Source organism: Vulpes vulpes, chromosome 13 (assembly GCF_048418805.1).
Source record: "Vulpes vulpes isolate BD-2025 chromosome 13, VulVul3, whole genome shotgun sequence".
NCBI lineage: Eukaryota > Metazoa > Chordata > Mammalia > Carnivora > Canidae > Vulpes > Vulpes vulpes.
In genome coordinates, this window is record NC_132792.1 from 35,513,925 (window position 1) to 35,534,306 (window position 20,382).

At 35.9% G+C, this 20,382-nt stretch overlaps 1 protein-coding gene across 19 annotated transcripts in view; it reads right to left on the bottom strand.

The window, feature by feature from the left end:
- VPS13B (vacuolar protein sorting 13 homolog B) overlaps positions 1–20,382 on the bottom strand; it is a 727,825-nt gene that overhangs the window by 161,245 nt on the left and 546,198 nt on the right. For 17 of the 19 annotated variants that reach the window (XM_072734208.1, XM_072734211.1, XM_072734207.1 and 14 more), the window contains one exon: positions 18,059–18,196. In XM_072734208.1, coding sequence (XP_072590309.1) covers positions 18,059–18,196 — 138 coding nt within the window. Of the gene's footprint in view, positions 1–13,342; positions 16,190–18,058; positions 18,197–20,382 lie in introns of those variants that run through there. The other 2 variants (XM_072734224.1, XM_072734225.1) reach the window with 1 other exon arrangement.

The following is a 20,382-nucleotide window of genomic DNA, read 5'->3' on the forward strand; positions in this document are numbered from 1 at the left end:
AACTCAGTACAGTACATATTTTGGACACTTCATGTTGGACTAGCCCAAAACATTCTACTCTGCAGGATTCTAAAGATGACTCCCCTACCCAAGATTCCTCTTCCTCGGTTATTAAATCAAACCCACTACTTTAGATACTGCTGTGCTGTGAAGGGGTTTTATAGTTGTGATAAAAAGCCTAGGTCAGGGATGCCTGGGTGGCTCAGTGGTTGGGCTGAAGTCATCATCCTGGGGTCTTTTGATTAAGTCCTGCATCAGACTCCCTGCAAGGAGCCTGCTTCTCCCTCTGCCTAGATTTCTGCTTCTCTCTGTCTTTCATGAATAAATAAAATCTTAAAAAAAAAAAAAGCTTAATTAGGTCAGTTGAATTTAAGACACAGAAATTGGGGATTCCTGGGTGGCTCAGCGGTTTAGTGCCTGCCTTTGGCCCAGGGCGCGATCCTGCAGTCCCGGGATCGAGTCCCACGTCGGGCTCCCGGCATGGAGCCTGCTTCTCCCTCCTCCTGTGTCTCTGCCTCTCTCTCTCACTGTCTATCATAAATAAATAAATAAATAAATAAATAAATAAATAAATAAATCCTAAAAAAAAAAAAGACACAGAAATTATTTGGTAGGCCTAAATATATAAGCCTTTTAAAGGCAGATGAAGGAGGAAAGAAGGGAAGTCAGAGAGATTTGACCTATGAGGAGGGCTCCATTGTATGTCATTGCTGCTTTGAGGATGATTGGGGTCATATGAGAAAGAATGAGTGGCCTTAGAACCGAGGGAAACTCTGGCCAACAGCTCACAAGGAATTAGGGGCCTCAATCCTACAACCACAAGAAACTGTATTGTGCAAACAACTAGAATGAATTATTTCTCTGGAGCCTCCAGATTAGAGCCCAGCCCAACTGACATCTTGATTTTGGCTTTGTGAGATTCTAAGTGGAGAATCCAGCTGAACCCACCTGGACTTCTGACCTACAGGATGGTGAGATAATAAATTTATGTTGCTGAACTACATGGTATTTGTGGTTAATTTGTTATGTATCAATAGAAAACTAACACAAATTCCAGAGGCATGTTTACTCACATGACATTCTAGGTTTCCAATGTGAATATAAATGAGTTTCCAGGTATAGGAATGTTTGTCTCAGTTTCTTTTACCTTTTCTCCTAAAACAAAAATATCTAACATACCTTGCTCTTCGTTAGTTGCCAGTTCCTTTTTAAAAAAAAAAAAAATTTAAGGATTCCAGGGGTGCCTGGGTAGCTCAGTCATTTAAGTATCTGACTCTTGATTTCTACTCAGGTCATGCTCTCAGGATTGTTAGATGGAGCCCTGTGTCAGTCTCTGCTCTGGGCATAGTGCCTCTTAGGATTCTCTCTCCCTCTCCTCCCATCCCTGGCTCATGCACACTAGCTTAAAAAAATTATTTAAGGATTCCAGGGAAGACAGAATCCTGTCCCTCCCACTCTAAGCAGATCCAAAAGCTGGAGAGAATGAAATTATAAAACCTACACAGGGTAGCTATTTGAGGATGCCGAAAAATAAATGGTGACAGAAGACTGGAGAAGATAACTAGACTGCAAAATACCACTAAAATGGAGGTGAGTTGTCATTTTTCCTCTGTATCCCCTAGCATGTGCTAAAGGCAGTCCAAAACCTAAAAGCTGGTGTGAGGCGTGAAGAGAGGGAGTAGTAGGAGAAACTCTGTATTTCTGGCTTCAGGATGTGGGAAGTGAATTTCTAGTGCTCACAAAAGGGACATGAAAATCTCTCTTTGCCTTCTTTTCTTCATTTTCTTGTGCCACAGAAAATAGGAGAGAATACTACTCAACTGATACCAAAACTAGACAAAGTAAAACTACAGAACTTAAGAGCAGAGACATAAACATTCTTAAAAAAAAGTTAGAAATCAAATCAGAAACATATAAAACTAATAATATACCATGACCAATAGGGGTTTATGCTAGGAGTACAAGATTGACTCAATATTAGAAAATCAAAGTAATGATGTTAACAGTTTAAAAAACAAAAAGATCATACCAGTTGATGCAGAAAAAGTTTTGAAAAATTCAGTATCCATTTATGAGAAAAACTCTTAAGAAACTATCAATAAAAGGGAACTTCCTTAATCTAATGAAGTTCATAGATGAAAACCTATAGCTAACAGCATACCTAATCATGAAGGATCAAATGCTTTCCCCCTAAGATCAGAAATAAGGCAAGGATATGCATTCTTACTACTCATACTCAGTATTAGACATCTTACCCAGACCTGTAGAATTGAAAGAATTCCAATCAAAATCCATGTAGTATTTATTCAGATATAGAAAATCTGATTTTAAGATTTATACAGGAATGTAAAGTAACTAGAATACCTAAAACATTTCTGAAAGAGAAGAGTAACACTGGAGGACTTACAAGATTTTAAAACTTAGCATGAAGCTACCATGATCAAGACAGCATAGTCTTGGAGAAGGGATATACACATAAGTAGAACAAAACAGAGAGTACAGAAACACAGTTCAAAAGATTTTCAAATGATTTTTGGAAAAGGTGCAAAGGCAATTCAATGAAGAAAGGATGTCTACATGCAAAAAAAAAAAAAAGAAAAAAAGGTGCCTGAACCCAACTTTATACCTTTCATAAAAACCTCAAAATGGATCATGGATCATGATATAATAAATACAAAATGTAAATTACAACATGTTTTTAGATAAAAACACAGGAAAAAAATCTTCAAGTCTTAGAGTTAAGGTTCTTACATACAGTACTAAAAAGCCAAGATTCAATAAAAAAAAATTTATAAATTGGACTTCATAACTGAAAACTTTGCTCTGTAAAAAGTAGTGTTAAGAGAATGAAAAGAACAGCTCTGTACCGGGAGAAAATATTTGCAAATTGTATCTCTGACAAAAGATTTCTATCTAGAATCTTTCAACATTCAGTAATAAGGAACAAACAGCCTAATTTTACAATGGCCAAAAGACCTGAATAAACACTTCAACAAAGAGGATATATGCATAGAGGATAAGCACACACAGAGATGTCCAACATTGTTCATCATTAGAAAAGTGTAAATTAAAATGACAATGAGACATCTATTAGAATGACTAAAATAAAAAATACAATATTTTATTTTAATATTGTATCCCACATGTAGGCCTTTATCATAAAGAAATGAAAACTTAGGGGATCCCTGGGTGGCTCAGCGGTTTAGCGCCTGCCTTCGGCCCAGGGCATCATCCTGGAGACTTGGGATCGAGTCCTACATTGGGCTCCCTGCATGGAGCCTGCTTCTCCCTCTGCCTGAGTCCCTGCCTCTCTCTCTCTCTCATTCTGTCTCTCATGAATAAATAAATAAAATCTTAAAAAAAAAAAAGAAAAAAAGAAATGAAAACTTAGATTTACACAACTTACACACAAATGCTTGATGTAGCTCCATTCATAAGCATCAAAATTGGAAACAATTTAGATGCCCTTCAATGGGTGTACTGTTAAACTGTAGTACATCCACATAATGGAATACTACTCAGCAACAAAAAGGAATATATTACTGATACATGCAACACCTTAGGTGAATCTCAAGGGCAGTATGTAAACAAAAGCAGCCAGTATGAAAAGGTTAAATGCTACAGGATTCCATTTGTATAACATTTTCAAAAAAGCAAAATAAACAAACAAAACCCCATAAAGTGATGGAGAGCAGTAATCACAGTTTAGGGTTTGGGGTGGGTGTGATTACAAAGAAATACTGTGAGAGTTGGTTTTTCTGGATGATGGAACTGTTCTATATCTTGACTGTGGTAGTAGTTACACAAATCTATATATGTATTAAAATTCACAGGACTGTACACCAAAAAAGGATAATTTTATAGCATATTTATTTAAAAAACAAAAAACAATGTATTTCAATGACTGTGATATGCATGATAGCTTTTTTCCATGCCTTTTCATTAGTTTTTAGTCTACATGTGTCTCTCAAAAGGCCAAACAGCTTGAATGCGTCCATGGCTCTTATATGTAGGCGAAGCCCACTTTAGGCCTCCTATGTGTTAATCAAATGTGTAGGAGGTTAGTTTTTGAGGTTTGCTTTCCACTCTCCATGGCCCCTCCAAGTTAGTAGAACATTGTTGGTGGCCCTTCTGTAGAAGGTGAAAAAGATGGAATGCTACTCCTAAATGTTAGGGAAGCCACAGGACACATCATGATCTTACTGACATCAAATATAGCATATTAAAGTTAGGGGCTTTAACAACTATACTAGAGTCAGTTAAGCTGGTAAAAGTCAAAAGCATAGGTCAGTTTGGTACTATATAAATTAGTTTAATTCACAAGAGGATATATTCCATCATAGGACTTGGTTTGTATTATAAAATACATCTTAAAAGAAAGTTTCTTTTTGTCAGTAGAGTTCAAATAATCCAGAAAAAGAAATGTATACTAAAATCTAATTATATTGGTGAGTTTCAACTATGACTCTGTTTGAGTCACTTTAATGACCTTATTTTATCAAATATAACACTTTTTAATATTCTGAAATCAGAAAGATCCATTTCCCAAGCAACACTGAGGACAGCTCATAATATTTATTCAGTATAAGTCTAACAGCTTGAAATGGTGATGGCAAGTACATAATTAATTATAGGTGCCTGTCCTGTCCGATCTTTAAGAGTCATGAATCTCTATTAGGTTGCTAGTCTATATATATAACAATTGATCAGGACTTAAACAAATTTTAGGAAAAAGATCCTGAAGTAGTACCTTGAATTTCCCCCATCTCAGTTTGTCCCAAGAGTGTCAGTGTGATTTTAAACTTTAGTAACTCCAAAAGTATAAGTGCTATAGATTTAAAAAATATTTTGAAAGTTTAATTATTTATAATAGAAGAAACCATATTTTTCTCGGTTTCATGAATTTGCAATGCAAATTTTTAATGTTAATTTTTTTGTGGTGCTGGTTTCTAGACAACCTTTTCTCAGACCAGTGGATTGATCAAGGAGGGCTTCTTATTTGGAAACTTTGGTCACTTGATTTATATGCTTCCTAAGGGGGTTTTGTCACACTGTTATGTATATATCAAAACTTCATTTATTGGATTCTCTTAAACCTAGGAGTACAATCTCTCAGTCACTGAACAGCAGCTGATGAAAATTTTCATAAAGTTCAAAACTCAAGTAGAGCCATATATACATAGCACAAGACAACTGTTGTTAACTTTTTATAAAAAACAAATTGATATTTAAAAAATTTAAATAATTCACCTTTAAAATTTTTTTGTATGTTTGTTTGCATACAGTGCAACATCTATGTATGGTTCCCTCCAGTGGAACAGAGTCCCTCATCCCTGACCCTCCCACAGCTCATTCTATGTGCAAACAGAGCGGCTGGACATTCCAATTTGGTCGAGCTGGATACTGCTATAAAGCCAAGAGCCCCATAAAACAGAGCTGACATGAGGCTATTCTGTAATACCAAGTATTCCTTTCAAAAGTACCAGTTCCACCAAGAGACAAGAAGCATGTACCAAAATGAAAAGCAGTGCAAATGCAATAATGCCCATTACTGTTGCATAAAGTCCATCAGCATGCATGAACCTTTCAACTCTGATCATGAAGTCACCATCATATCTGAAAGTTTAACAAATCTGTATTGTTACATTTATTACCTTCCCAGTGCCTCTGAAGCTTTCACAACCTTGAGCAAGTAATCACTATTTTTGGTAAAAAAATTAGTGCCTTTTTAGTAAATATGTTTAGTATCATAATGACACATTTTACAAATGGGAAAAATTATGCAACAAAAATCTGGCATTTTTAAACATAAAAAATTAAAAATTGAATAATATGTTTTCTGCTATCTATGCTTAAAATTGATAAAAAACATTAATTTCATTATTTAGATTAAAACATTAATAAAAATGTACTAGAAAGGTTTTCTTTAACAGAGACACAGTGGGAGCTATACAGAATGATGTCATACAAGACCTGGAAATATACCTGGATAAAGAACTAGGCACAGATTGTCAATGTGGATTCTCTTCCAATTATTATAAGGTTGTTTTAAAAGGCTTAGAATTTTTTCATAATTCTCATCAAATTTTAATAAATGGATTATGTTCAAGGTTTTAAGAATAAACAGTAATAGAGAATCTCCCAGCTGAGTCACTTATTTTTTTTGCCAGATATAATTTTTCAGCATCCCCAGAACACATTCTGTATCTTTAAGTTACCAAGTAAACTCATGCCTGTCAATTATCAGATTCTAATTACCCTTCAAAACTTTCTGAAAAGCTACCAGGAAACAGAATGATGAGATGACTAGTGAGTTAAAAGGAGATTAGACAAATAGAAATAAATTACACTAATTTTACGCTTCCATCACCCTAGGAGATGACTTAATAGTGAAAGGAAAAGAATTATATTGTAGTAATGAAATCAGAGAACGAATTCAAGCCCCAGAGGTGATTCCCCTAAGTTCATGTTAATACACACCTTGTGGGGGACCAAACATCAACTGGAAAAGTTTCCTGAAAACTGTTCCAGATATTTTCTCATTTAAAATGTTCCAACTTTACTTGACCCATTAGTCATCATATTACTTACATTTATGATGTATTTTGAAATCTATTACCAAAAACCCAATGGATTCAATATGGCTTGTTATACTCAAATCATAACATTCATGAAAGAAAACTTCTTTGTTAAGTGTTTCTTCCTTTGGAATTCTATTTGTAAAAGGCACTTTTTTTTTTAAAGACAAGCAAGGCTGCTAGGAAAACAGTGCATACGTGGTGGTGGCTATGTATAGGCACATGAATGATGGTGCCTCCTCCCCACCAGCCCCTACCTGGCCATGTTAGAGAGGTAAATGCAAAACACAGAAAAAAATCTGTAATTTTGTTCTGTAAATATGAAATTTAACTTCATAAAGTAAACAAGCTTGACTTTATGAATTATAGCATCTCTAATAAAAATATTTTTGCAATTCAAATTCAGATTTTTGTGACAGTGTTGAAGTAAACATACTTTTTTTTTTTTTTTTTGTAAACATACTCCTGATGATAGTGGACAGTGAAGACTCAGTATTCACAGGTATGAGAACTAGAAAACCTGGAAAGTTGCCCATGCCAATGAGATCAATGTGTTCTTACTGAAGGTGTGAAGTGTAAAGAACTCAATGGTGGCAGGTTCGTGAGTGCTTCAATTAACAATGGTTTACCAAGTGGAATTGGGAATAAGCTGTTCCACGTGCTGTTGAGGAGGCTCAGTGACATGGGCTGACACATCTCTTGCCAGGGTCAGCCAGCAGCAGTTCATGGTGCATACAACTGGGATGTGGGCATCATCACCACCAGCATTACTCTCATACACATACTTTTCTGATGAAGCACAGACTCTTTTGACTATAGTATACTCCTCCTCCCAAAATCATAACACAAGTGCTCTGATTATAGGGTAATTGAACTGGCTTTCTAAAATGAGAGTAGTAAACTGAACTTATCTAAATTAATTTCTTTCTAAATAGTCATTAAAAGGAGCTAAGCATATTCCATTGTTCCAATAATTTTGGCAGCTCTTTTGTCCTTTTCTTTTTTTTTTTTTTTGCTTTTCTCAGTGATGGCATGTACTCATCCCTTGGTTGGAGACAGTAGAGCTACTTTTTGGGAACAGTCACATTTTACTTTGAGATAAGGGAATAAGGATTCCACAGTGAGGGAAGATTAAAAATATGAAGAAGCCAATTTCTGAAGCTCCTACTTCCAAAGATGAGATAATTTGAGTAACATTAAAAATAATGACGTAATGGGCAGCCCCAGTGGCTCAGCGGTTTAGCACCGCCTTCAGCCGGGGGTGTGATCCTGGAGACCTGGGATCAACTCCCACGTCGGGCTCCCTATATGGAGCCTGCTTCTCCCTCTGCCTGTGTCTCTGCCTCTCTCTCTCTCTGTATTTGTCATGAATAAATAAAATCTTTAAAAAAAAAATGACTTAAGAATAATACCAAGTAACAACTAGTTGGCCACTGTTGGAATATACTAGGAAAATAATTCATTTTCCCCCAGCTTTATTAAGGTACAAATGACAAATGCAATTTAAAAATATTTAAAGTATACATTGTCATTTGATATATGCATACATTGTAAAAAAAATTCCTCTCACTTAAAAAATCAATTCATTTTTAAAAATGGGTAAGGAACAGAATTCAGCATTTATCCTACCTTCCTTAGATGAACAATATTACTGAGTAATCAAGTAGTAGATGAGAGAAGAAACCATACTGTCCATAGCCGAACAGGAGGTTTTATATGCTATTCAGTAAACTTTTGTATATATTTGAAAATTTTTGTATATATTTGAACTTTTGTATATTTTGAAAAAAAAATTTTTTTTTATGACATAAAAGTTGAAAAAGGCATGAGATGAGAATGTGCATGAAATATGAAAAAGTCATGTTGGAAGATGATGTTAAACCATTTTGCTGCCAAATCATCAAACCCTTCTCCTCCCTCTTCAATCTCAGTAGGTGATCTTGCTTCTAGCTTTTGGAGAAAGTTAAAGCCATTACATTTCTATCAATTTCTTGCTACCAAACTAAAAACCTACCTGCATACCTGCATATGCCCCTTTCCTTCTTTTCCTTAGTTATGTAAAATAGGGAATCTGTTGCACCTCTAATTTAAAACTGGTTCTTTCAAATATGTATTCGATTCTTCTTCTTCCCTTTTTCTTAGGCACCCACCTTGATCTTTTCTCTTTTATATATTTAAGAGATAAATGGTGTGTGCGTGCCACATAGAAGGGGGAGCAGCAGAGGGAGAGGGAGAAGCAGGCTCCTTATTGAGCAGGGAGCCCCAGGTGAGACTCAATCCCAGGACCCTGGGATCATGACCTGAGTAAGCAGATGCTTACTGAATGAGCCACTCAGGTACCCCTATTGTTAGGTTTGATAATAGTATTGTGGTCATGTTTTTAAAAATTCTTCTATTGTAGAGATACATAATGCTGAAATATTATACATGATATAATGCATGGGATTTGCTTCAAAATAGTACAGAAGGTGAGGAAATAGCAGGGGTCTTTTGTTTTCCCAATTCTTTTCTCAACTGGATTCCTCTTGTGAATATTTAAATATGATAAAACCCAAGTTTCTTATGTCATAAAAAAAACCACAATAATATCTGCAAGATAGAAAGAGGGCTTCACCAGAAACCATTCATCATGGCCCCCTGATCTCAGCACTCCAGCATCTAAAACTGTGGGAAAATAAATTTCTGTTGTTTAAGCTACCAGGCTATGATATTTTGTTATGGCAGCCCAAGCTAAGACAGTTGTTAATCCTGATTACTGAGATGAAAACAGTAAACTGAGAGATTACTCAAGGAAAGAACAGAGAGAAAGTAGAGGAGAGAGCCTAAGACTGCGTCTTGAAGAAGTCCAATCAGGATTCTACTAGCAGGAGGAAATTGTGGGCTAAGAGGAGAATTTGAAAAGTATAAAGTCAGAGAAGCCAAGTCAGTAGCACTTTGAGACATGGAAAGATGCGAAATTGAAAATATCTAGTAGATTTATAGACATTGTGACTACAAGTGTCTCTCTCCAGCATTGGGTTAGTTAACCTGGATAGAAACTAGTCTAGAATGCATTGAGGTAGACAGGAGGGAAAAAAAAAAAAAAAAAAAAAGAAGCAGAGAGTATAAATAACTCCTTCAAGAAGTTTGTAAAGAATAATAATAAAGGGTAGTGTATGAAGCAGTACCCAGGATCATGGTTTGGGATTTTTTTTTTTTCCAAGTTGTGATAGGGGTACCTGTGGTGGCTTAGTCGGTTATGGGTTTGACCGTTGGTTTTGGCTAAGGTAATGATGATCCTGGGTCGTGAGATGGAGCCCTCCACCCCTACCCCACATGTGGAGCTGGGAGCCTGCTTGGGATTCTCTCTTTCTCCCTCTTCCCCCTCCCTGCTTGTGCTTACTCTCTCTCTCAACTGAATAAATACAATCTTAAAAAAGAAAAAAAAAAGAACCAAACTGTGGTAAACTCTCCAAAATAAAAGATCTGGTTTCTTCAACATATAAATTACCAGAGATGAAAAATGATACAGTAGAAAACCTAACTATCAAAAGAAACTAGAAAAATATATCAACCAGTACTGATATGTAGAATATATATGGCTTCTGGTTAAGATAAACCCAAGAAATATATATGCAAATAAATACTCACACATCCGCACATTTTTCCCCCTCCTCCCTGTCCACATATATTATGAAATAAGTGGAAATTTGAACCCTAACTACATATTTGATAACACTAAAGAATGATTATCTTCAGGTTTTGTAAAAAAGATTTTCTTCCCAGTATCTATCAATTCTTTCACTTCTCCCTATTTCTATTACCAATCCAATGTACAATTACCTCTCACCAGCACTACTGCCATATTCTCCCAATTGCTCCTTTCTATCTACTCTAGCCCCTGTTAGTGTTCTCCACCCTGAAACTAGAGGTATCTTTTCAAAATGCACATATAACCATATCAACACACACACCTCCTCCCTCCCCCACTACATACATGTCCTGCTGACACCTCTTAAATGGTTCTTCACCACTTTTTTTTTTTTAAGATTTTATTTATTACTTGAGATAGAGTGAGCACAGAAGCAGGGGGAGGGGCAGAGGGAAAAGGAGAAGCACTCTGCTGAGCAGGGAACCTGTTGTGGGGCTTGATCCCAAGACCCTGGGATCATGACCTGAAAGCTGAAGGCAGATGAGCCACCCAGGTGCCCCAGTTCCTTATCACTCTTTTTTTTTTTTTTAAAGATTTTATTTATTTATTCATGAGACACACACACACACAGAGGCAGAGACACAGGCAAAGGGAGAAGCAGGCTCCATGCAGGGAGCCTGACAGGGGACTCGATCCTGGGTCTCTAGGATTAGGCCCTGGGCTGAAGGCTGCGTTAAACCTCTGAGCCACCTGGGCTGCCCTCCTTATCACTCTTAAGAGAAAAATCTAAAATCCTTGATTATGGCCAGCAAGGCCTGGTCTCTGATCACTTTACAGCCTCACCCCATAGCACTGGTTCCCTCACTCTTCCCTGTTTTCACTTCCTGTAATCTGACATGATAACTGTCCCCATACTGTCTTTTGCACATACTCTCCGGAAATCCCTTCTCCCCTCTGCAGTCCTTGGTCAACTCCCTCGTATCCTGTGCAAGTCTGCTGCAGTGTCAGTTACTCCAAGAAGCTTCCCCAAATCTCCACTCTTGTGAATCCATAGAACTTCATGACATGTGTATTAGCTTAATATTGTATATCACTTTGTGTGAAAATTTGGTCAACAAATTCTGCCTTTTCTGCCAGATTATGTGCTTTTTTTGAGAGAAGGGACTATCTTTTGCTCACCATTGTATTTTCAATGCTTGGAACAACGCTTGGCATATTGCAATTGCTCATCATACCTGGTTGTGAAAATAAATGAAGAGTTCCATTAGGGATTAAAGCCATCAATTTAAAACTTGCAGGAATCTTAAAACAGCCCTCTTATGTCATAGAAGAAAATACTGAGGCTCAAAGAAGTAAAATAATCACCTGCTTAGTAGCAGCTAAGCCAGATGACAAACAGATTAGAGAGAGCCTTGAGGGCTGAGGAGAACTTTGACCAGATGAACTCAGGGAGCTGGGTAGTCAACATCATAGGAGTTTGGCAGGGGAGGCAATTTAGCAAGGGCACAGGAGATAACAGGATTAGTGAGTAAAAGGAGAACGTGAAGTGAAGGCTGCTGATAAACAGACTGAGGAAGTAATAAGGACATAAACCTAAACTAGGGAGGTAGGAGGCATAAGGGTGGACCATTTCCAAGGAAAATGAAAAGGACTTGGAGTTAAAAAAAAAAAAAAGGATGAATCAAAAGTGATAGTAAAATTGTGAGAAAACATGACTGGAATAACATTGCTATCACTAGCCCATGTAAAGAATTTGAAGACTATACTAAGGGCAGAAATGAAAAAAGAGAGGAGAAAAAAATGGTTTAATTTAAATGGAACATATAGAATTTTAAATAACTAAATATATCTAATAAGCAGATGGAGAAATAGTTCTGGAGTTGGATAAGTCAAAATCAGAGCAAGGCATTTAGGAGTTGTCAGCATAAAAGAGACAGCTGAGGTTACTGTCTATACGGAGAGATGGACAGAAGGCCCCACACTGTGTCTGTGAGAAGGCACAAGTCAGAGAGGCAGGGGAAGAAGACCTGCATGCAAGCACAGAGTTGGAAAGTTACAGACAGAAGAAGCCAAATAATGTTCTCTTTTTTTCTCGCCTTAGTCTGCTTTATGATCCTAGAAAGATAACCCCTCATTACCCTCATTCTCTTCTGTAGAGGAAATCTCCTGACAGAATTAGACCACATGAAGAAATAAAGAATCTAAATAATTGCCATACCACTGACTTCCCTGCAGGAGACCTTGCGCTGCTTCTTACCGTCTCTCCACACCCACAACCAACTTCTGTGACCTCTCTGGGTCCTATTGCTTAGCCAAGTGTAGTCCCCTGGAGGCACTACGGTCAGCCTGACTTTCAGAGAAGATTTAAAGTCCTTTTACTCTACAGTGTTGGTAAGAAATTAGTATGGCTTACTGAATCTACAGTGAAAAATCTGGTATTAAAATCAGGTTGTTATATGAATAGGAGAAAAAAGTTTATAAAAGCAGAAGTCACCAAGAAAAGTAAAAACATTTCAAAAATGCTCATCTGGAGATAAACAACTTAAAGTCTCTAATGTCTATTTACATAAACCTATGGTGTGCTACTATATCTGAGAAGTGCTTTAAAGTAATATTTTACATTATTTAATAAGTATATATTAAAAAATAAGTATATATTTTAAAAACAAGTAAAAAAACTTTCTAAGAAAGTTTATGGAAATAGGATTATACTAAAATGTTTAGAAATTTTTTAAAAGTAAAAATTAAGATCACTGCAATCTATAAAACATAAGTTAATCCATAAAATGTTCAAAATAGGATCACAACCAATTAAAAACTGAGTGGGGGAAAAATTAGAGAGGAAGACAAACCATGAGAGACTCCTAATTCTGGGAAACACACAAAGGGTTGCAGAAGTGGAAAAGGGTGGGGGGATAGGGTAACTGGGTCATGGGCATCAAGGAGGGCACTTGATGAGATGAGCACTGGGTGTTACACTATATGTTGGCAAACTGAATTTAACTAAAAAAATTTTTTTAAAGTCAAATTTTTAAAACAGAAGTCAAAACCAGAGCTGAAACCAATTCAGAGTCAGAATGAAATAAAAAAAAACAAACATGAAAACTATATACGGAAATTAATGAACAGGTTATACAGGGAGACACTAAAGAAGTGATTTTATTAAGGGAAAACAATTTCAGTGGTTATGTGTTTCATCTAGAGACACCAGGTATACTGTATCCTAAAGTAAATGTGAAAATTGCAGTCATAACTGTTTGATATAGCCATGTTACTTAATTATATGAAGACTGTAGTATGCTAATTTATAACAAAACATAAATAATGTGGTAATGTTCTATCAATTTGGCACAAATATTTCTTTGTTGTCATTTAAATGTCATTTCATTAAATGTCATTACAGTGACAGTGTTCAAAAATGTCTGCAAAGGAACAACAAACAAAATACCAGGGAGCTCAAATGTTTTTACAAATGACCCTGAGTTAATTAGAAAAATATGCACCCTTCCCAGTTCTTCTCACGTGTCAGCTCTCATTAAATTAAAAAAAAAAAAATTCTCATTTCAAAGTTAAGAATACTATGGCTAACAAAACCTTTAAACTGGGATCAAGTGGGCACATTCCTATGTTTCTGTATGATGTCATACCAAGCAGTTCACAGCTGAATTTGAATTTGCAAGAACTATGAATGATTTTTCAATATAAGAAGTATCTGATCTAATGCTATTTTTTTTCTCTATAGGCTAACTGTGCTGGGAACAGGTGGCCCTGCTTTCAATTATGGAGGGCTAGCATGCCAGTGTGAGGCCTGGATTAGTTCACCTTCTCATGGGGAATTCTCCTCGGTTGAGAATGGATTTATTATGGCTTCACACATGGAATAGAGCTCACGTCAGCTGAGGGCAGTGACACATCATATGATTCAAATTAACCTGCTGTAGACTGTTCCGCAGGGCTTAGATTGTGTATTAAAATGACGACATTTTAAAAACAGCTTGAAAGAAACCAGGATTGCTGAACTGCAATGGTTCCAATTTGTTCCAACTAATCTATCACCTGCTGGAGATATCATTCTAGCTGGTTTCTGGTAGCTGCTGTTTTCCAGGTTTCTCCAAGCCACTGACCTTGCTAATGGGTACAACTGTTCCCTCTGAAGGAAGGAGATGGGGGTGAGAGAGCTTTGAAGGGCTCTTTGATGTAGAAGTTGGGACCTACTATTTGCTCTAAGGTACAATTAAGTGAACAGAGGAAATAAGGGAAGACTCAAGAACTTTGAATTATTTTTCCAAAAACAAGAGTCCTAAAGAGCAGCATTTGTATCACATTGTTTAGATAAATAATCCCTGCAAAAGAAATCTGTAAGGCTGAATTCAAAAGCTGGCAAGTTTGCACCTTAAGAAGAAAACTTAAGGTTAGGTAGTTATAATCAGTATTTCCTGTATTCTTTGGCGCCATAACTTTTAGGGCCCCTGGAATGTTCATTCAGGAGCAAGAAAAGAGTAAGTGAAAATATACCATTTTACAGCTATAGCGTAGAACTCTGGGAATGATACTTAAATAGGATGTGCATCTAGATTAAAAAACGGTAGCAGAAGATTATTAATAATAACACCATATAGAAGTCAGTAATTAAAAAAAAATTTTTTTAAGGAAAGGAATGACCTTGGGGAGTACTACAAAGCTGAAGCTTCTTCCCATATTCTCAGCCTAAATAATATTCCTCTTAGTATACTATTGTCTAAAATCTGGAAAAAAAGATAATTTTCTTGAGTTGCCAAAAATCTATAAAATAATACATTTCTATGGTAAGAAGTACTTTATGAAAAAAAAAAAAAAGAAGTACTTTATGTATCCTGTATTTCTATTGATCCCTAAATTAATATACAGAGGCAATTTGGTTGTGTAGTAAGAGAATATAATTAGCCTATGGACTAACATCTACTTCTATTCTTTACATGACAAATTATTTACAGTAAGGAAATTTTGGTCTAAGATAGTAAATTCTGGAGTAGTTCAGACAGATTAGGTTACTATTTAGTGAAATCCTACACAATGGATATAGCATTCAAACTAATCTTCCCTCAAATAATTTACGAAGGGAAACTTCTCTTGGTAAAATGTTTTAGACTTTGAAGAACTTAAACCATTAATCAGACACTGTATTTGATTTTTTATAATAAAAGTACCGTTCAAAAAACCACTCATCACTCTTTCCATCATTCCTCTCTCCTGTGCCCCCAAATATCTGCAGTTTAGCCTTCACTAGCCATTTGTGTGTGTATGTTTATATTCATCCATTCATCTATGATTCATATAAAAACTTGTTACTTTTCATTCCCACCTTCTAGAACTACTAAACCATTTGCATTTTAACAAGCTCACCAGAGATGCTTCGAATGCACACTCAAATCTAAGAAGCGCTACTATAAAATAATGCTTTCAATCCATTTGTTTACAAGTTTGAATATCCAGATAGATTATCACTTACCGAATAAGCATAAAATAAAGAATGGCATATATAATTTTCAACTTAAAGAAGTGTATGAAACACAAAAGTAAAAACTATTTTAAAAACCACATTTCTACTATATAGTCACATTAAATGCTAGAATTATAAACATATTCATTCATTGATATTTTTCTTGAAATTCAACTTGGTTGCTGTGAAAATATGGTACAGAACTATGGATTTGCAGATCCCATTCTTTTTTTTAATTTTTTTTAAAGATTTTATTTATTTATTCATGAGAGAGAGAGAGAGAGAGAGAGAGAGAGATTGAGAGGCAGAGACACAGGCAGAGGGAGAAGCAGGGAGCACGACGTGGGACTCAATCCTGGGTCTCCAGGATCAGGCCTTGGGCTGAAGACGTTGCTAAACTGCTAAGCCATCCGGGCTGTCCAACAGATCCCATTCTTTAACAAGTCAACCAAATATAACCTAGAAGCGAATCTTCTAGCCAAAGTGAGTCAAAGACTAGATCTAAAAGAAAAAAAAAAAATCTGAAACTAAAAAAGAGAATAGGGAAATCCAAGTTTCTTTCTCACTTCTCCATGAACTAACCATATGTTTTTACCTAATTTCATTCATTCTAACATTTTAGTCTTTTACATGTGAACAATTCTGAAGTCAGGAAGTGCCTTGAAATGGATATAATAAGAAAGCATTGTATCATAGTTTAAATAGCAGATTTTTTTTTCTTGGTACATAAAATGTTTTTTCCTATAATTGATGATGGCTTGGAATCAATGAAATATGGTATTTCACACTCACTAGCCAAGTACTAGGACTCCTATTACTCTCAATCTATCCATTACCTCACCCCATAGGCTTCTTCCAACTTTAATGACTCTCTTAGCCTTCATCATCAGCTTCTTGCTTTCCTTTGAGTCTTTAAAACCATGTCTAGATACTTATAATGATTAGAAACAGTTCTTCATACTTCTACACCTTTTAAATCTCAGCACTGAGGAAGAATTGGGCCCCAAAGGGCCAGTGTAGGTGGCTTTAAGCTCTCTTTACCCCAGACATGATGACAAGTGGCCTTCTTCAATCTATAGCCATGGATCATAAGTACATTGGTATGCTGTGACACACACTGAACCAGGTCCACACAGGGATATTTTTCACTCAGCAAAATGCATGCCTTGCAGAGTATTGCTAGAGATCTTAAGACCGTTTAATGCCATTGTTTTAAATACTTAATGAAGAAACTGATATTCCTTCGATGACTAATGTTTTGAAGCACTGTAAGTATAAAATAAGATGAAAACTGAAATGTAATTTTTGTTAAATATAGGTAAGATCTCACTGAAGTGAGGGAAGAATAATACAAAGAAGAAGAGGAACATGAGATGAAGTAAGAAGAAAATAGAGCAGAAAAAGAAAGAGGAGAAGGAGAAGAGAGGAAAAATCTATGGTTATGATAAAATTAGTGTAGGGTTGAAGTGATCTAAGTCTTTGGAGTCATAAAGACCTGGGTTTGAATGGCTCCTCTGCCATTAAGACCTTGGGCATTTTACTTCACTTTTCTAAGTCTTAACCTCCTAATTTATAAAACAGGGATAATTATATAGGGCCTCCTCCTTGGGTCTTTCTGAGAACATAAAGCACTTAGTACCTGGGACTAATAAGGACTCAATATATTTTGATAACTATATCTATCTATCTAAAACTGAATGTTAATGTCTCAAGTACTTTGCTAAGTATTTGAAATACATACACTTATCTAATTGAATATATCTATATATACTATCTTATGTGTATCATTTATCCCATCCAATCATCTCTCCATTTTATTCCTTTTTGTTACAGTAAGGAAACTGAGGCATAGAAGATTAGATCAACTGCCTAACATTACATAATTAGCAGAAAAGGTAGAAATAAAGTCTGGGGTCTTTGGCTTATAGTCAATTATTCTTTAATTGATAACTGCTTTTTTTGTCAGACCAAAGGTAATTTTTAAAAAAAGATTTTATTTATTAGAGAGAGTGAGAGGGAGAGAAAAAAAATGAGTTGGGGGGAGGGGCAAAAGGAAAGGGAGAAGCAGGTTCCCCGCTAAGCAGGGAGCCTGATGCAGGACTCGATCCCAGGACCCTGAGATCATGACCTGAGCCAAAGGCAGACGCTTAACTGACTGAACCACCCAGGGGCCCCAGACCAAAGGTAATTTTGAATGCATATTAATATTTGCCTATTATTAATTTCTAGCTTGAGAAGAATACACTTCTGGAAAACAAATGAACTATTCATTTTTGGCAAGGAATGCCACAATCACTAACAGACCCTAAGTATATGTCAATATACTCACATGAAAATAATGTATACACATTTGAATTATGACTTTCTTACCTGGTCCATTAAGAAAGTCTTTAATTTGTAACGTTACTAGGGAAGGTGGAATACCACTTTTGCTGTCTATTTCTCCAGGCACTGTCTGCAGCCAAACTGTGCAGTAATCAAGGGCTTCAGGCAGAGTCTTCCCAGGATCTGAAGTGACAAAATTGAAATTAAAAATGTCAATCAAAAAAAACAAAAAAACAAAAAAAAATGTCAATCAAAAAAAATGTCAATCACAAGTACATTGGTATGCTGTGACACACACTGAACCAGGTCCACACAGGGATATTTTTCAGGCAGAGACACAGGCAGAGGGAGAAACAGATTACTAATCTATAAAGATGAAACCATGTTTTCCAGAACCAGGCCAAAAAGGAAAGGACATTTCAAATCTTAACTCATATTATCTTTGAATGAAGGTAAAGTTTCTGTACTCTGAGCTACTGTTAATAGCTGTAGAGTTGGATTTCTTTTCTTCTTCTTTTTTTTAAACAGGATGTTGGAAACAAAGGAAAAAAGGGTAAGCTTTTCTTCTTAAAAAAACGCAAATATATGTTCAAAGATGCAGTGGATTAGTACTACTTAGGGTCTATTTGATGTTTCAGAGTTTTACTGACATTACAATCACTTTTTACTGCTAGGCTTTTGAAGTTAACTTCAGTAGCTTTCCCATAACCTTTTTTAATGATAAAAATTGGTCAATCTTTTATTAGTCCCAATTATGACTAAATTTTGACTTTTTTCTGTTTCGACTTTTGCTGTTACTGTGTATTTCTTACTTTTCCTGGTTTATATAGTTTATTCTTTAAAAAGTGTTTTTTAGCTATTGGTGAATACAAACTGAATTTACTTTTTACTGCTTGGCAATCCAGTTTTTATTGAAATAGCTCTTTAAATAAAAACGACTGCTGTATCTTGGCATACAATGCAGTAGGCTTTAAAAAAAACCTATATAGTCACAGTTTTTCTTTAGTTCAAGATTGTTTTATTCTCTGTGTTTTAATAGCCTCTGCATGTCAATTTTATAGGGATGTTCTTGCCATAGAGTCCATCTATTCCATTTTCAGTCGATTTGAAATGTGTTATTAAAGTGTTATTTATTTTAAGTTTTATTGATTGGATTGCTTTCAAGAATAGCATTTACATACAGTGTATTATATTCAACATATGGTTATATAGTATTACTGTCATATGTGAATTGGGCATATAAATTTTGCCTTGGAATTTGTATTTCTTGACCTTATCATGTGATTATTATGAAATTTGGCACATATGAACCTTTATATGATTTCAAAGAAAATACTGAAACCAATTGATCATGACATTAGATCTATGTGGTAAAGATCAAACACTAAGCTAGTGCATTCTTCTCTTTTCATATGATCAGTGAATTTAAAGCAATGAGAACATACATAGTAGATCCATTACATAGTAACATTATAGTATTCTCTCTTTCAAAGAGAATGGTCAAGTGTTGTGAAACAATAGCAAAAGTCTATTTCTGGTTGGATTGATTATCAATTTGTAGGAGCTATGTAACCTGACAGGACGCAAGTGTCTACTTCTATGGTCAGTAGAACCATACTATGGTCTACTTCTATGCTCTACTTCTATGGGACTTCTATGGTCCCAACTGTGTAGCCATCATCAAGAAGCAGTTATTATCAAGTAAATGGTACTGTGCTAGACCTGTATGAAGAGGCTTAATTCTTTTTTTTTTTTTAAGATTTTTTATTTATTCATGAGAGACAGAGAGAGAGAGAGAGAGAGAGAGAGAGGCAGAGACATAGGCAGAGGAAGAAGCAGGCTCCATGCAGGGAGCCCGACATGGGACTCGATCCCGGGACTCCAGGATCACGTCCTGGGCTGATGGCAGGCGCTAAACCACTGAGCCACCAGGCATCCCAAGAAGCATAATTCTTCATTTCAAAGAGAATACAATCTAGACAGAGGATAATGATCTAACAGAGAAAATAGACATAAGTGATGTAACTAAATAGATAATGGACAGAAACTAATGTAGAAATATTGGTATGATGTGTAAAAGATTGGGAAGTAAAACAGGATAAATGAAACAAGTTATAGGAATCATATATTCAAACTCATGTGATAGAAAAGGGTTATTACTAATCTATAAAAAGTTCATGTAGTCAATATAGACATTATAGAGAAAAATAGGTAGAGGAAAGAATAAGCAATTATTAAAATGAAGAAATTAATAAAGAGGCAAATAACAGATGATCCTGGAGACCTGGGATCGAGTCTCACGTTGGGCTTCCTGCACAGAGCCTGCTTCTCCCTCTGCCTGTGTCTCTGCCTCTCTCTCTCTCTCTCTC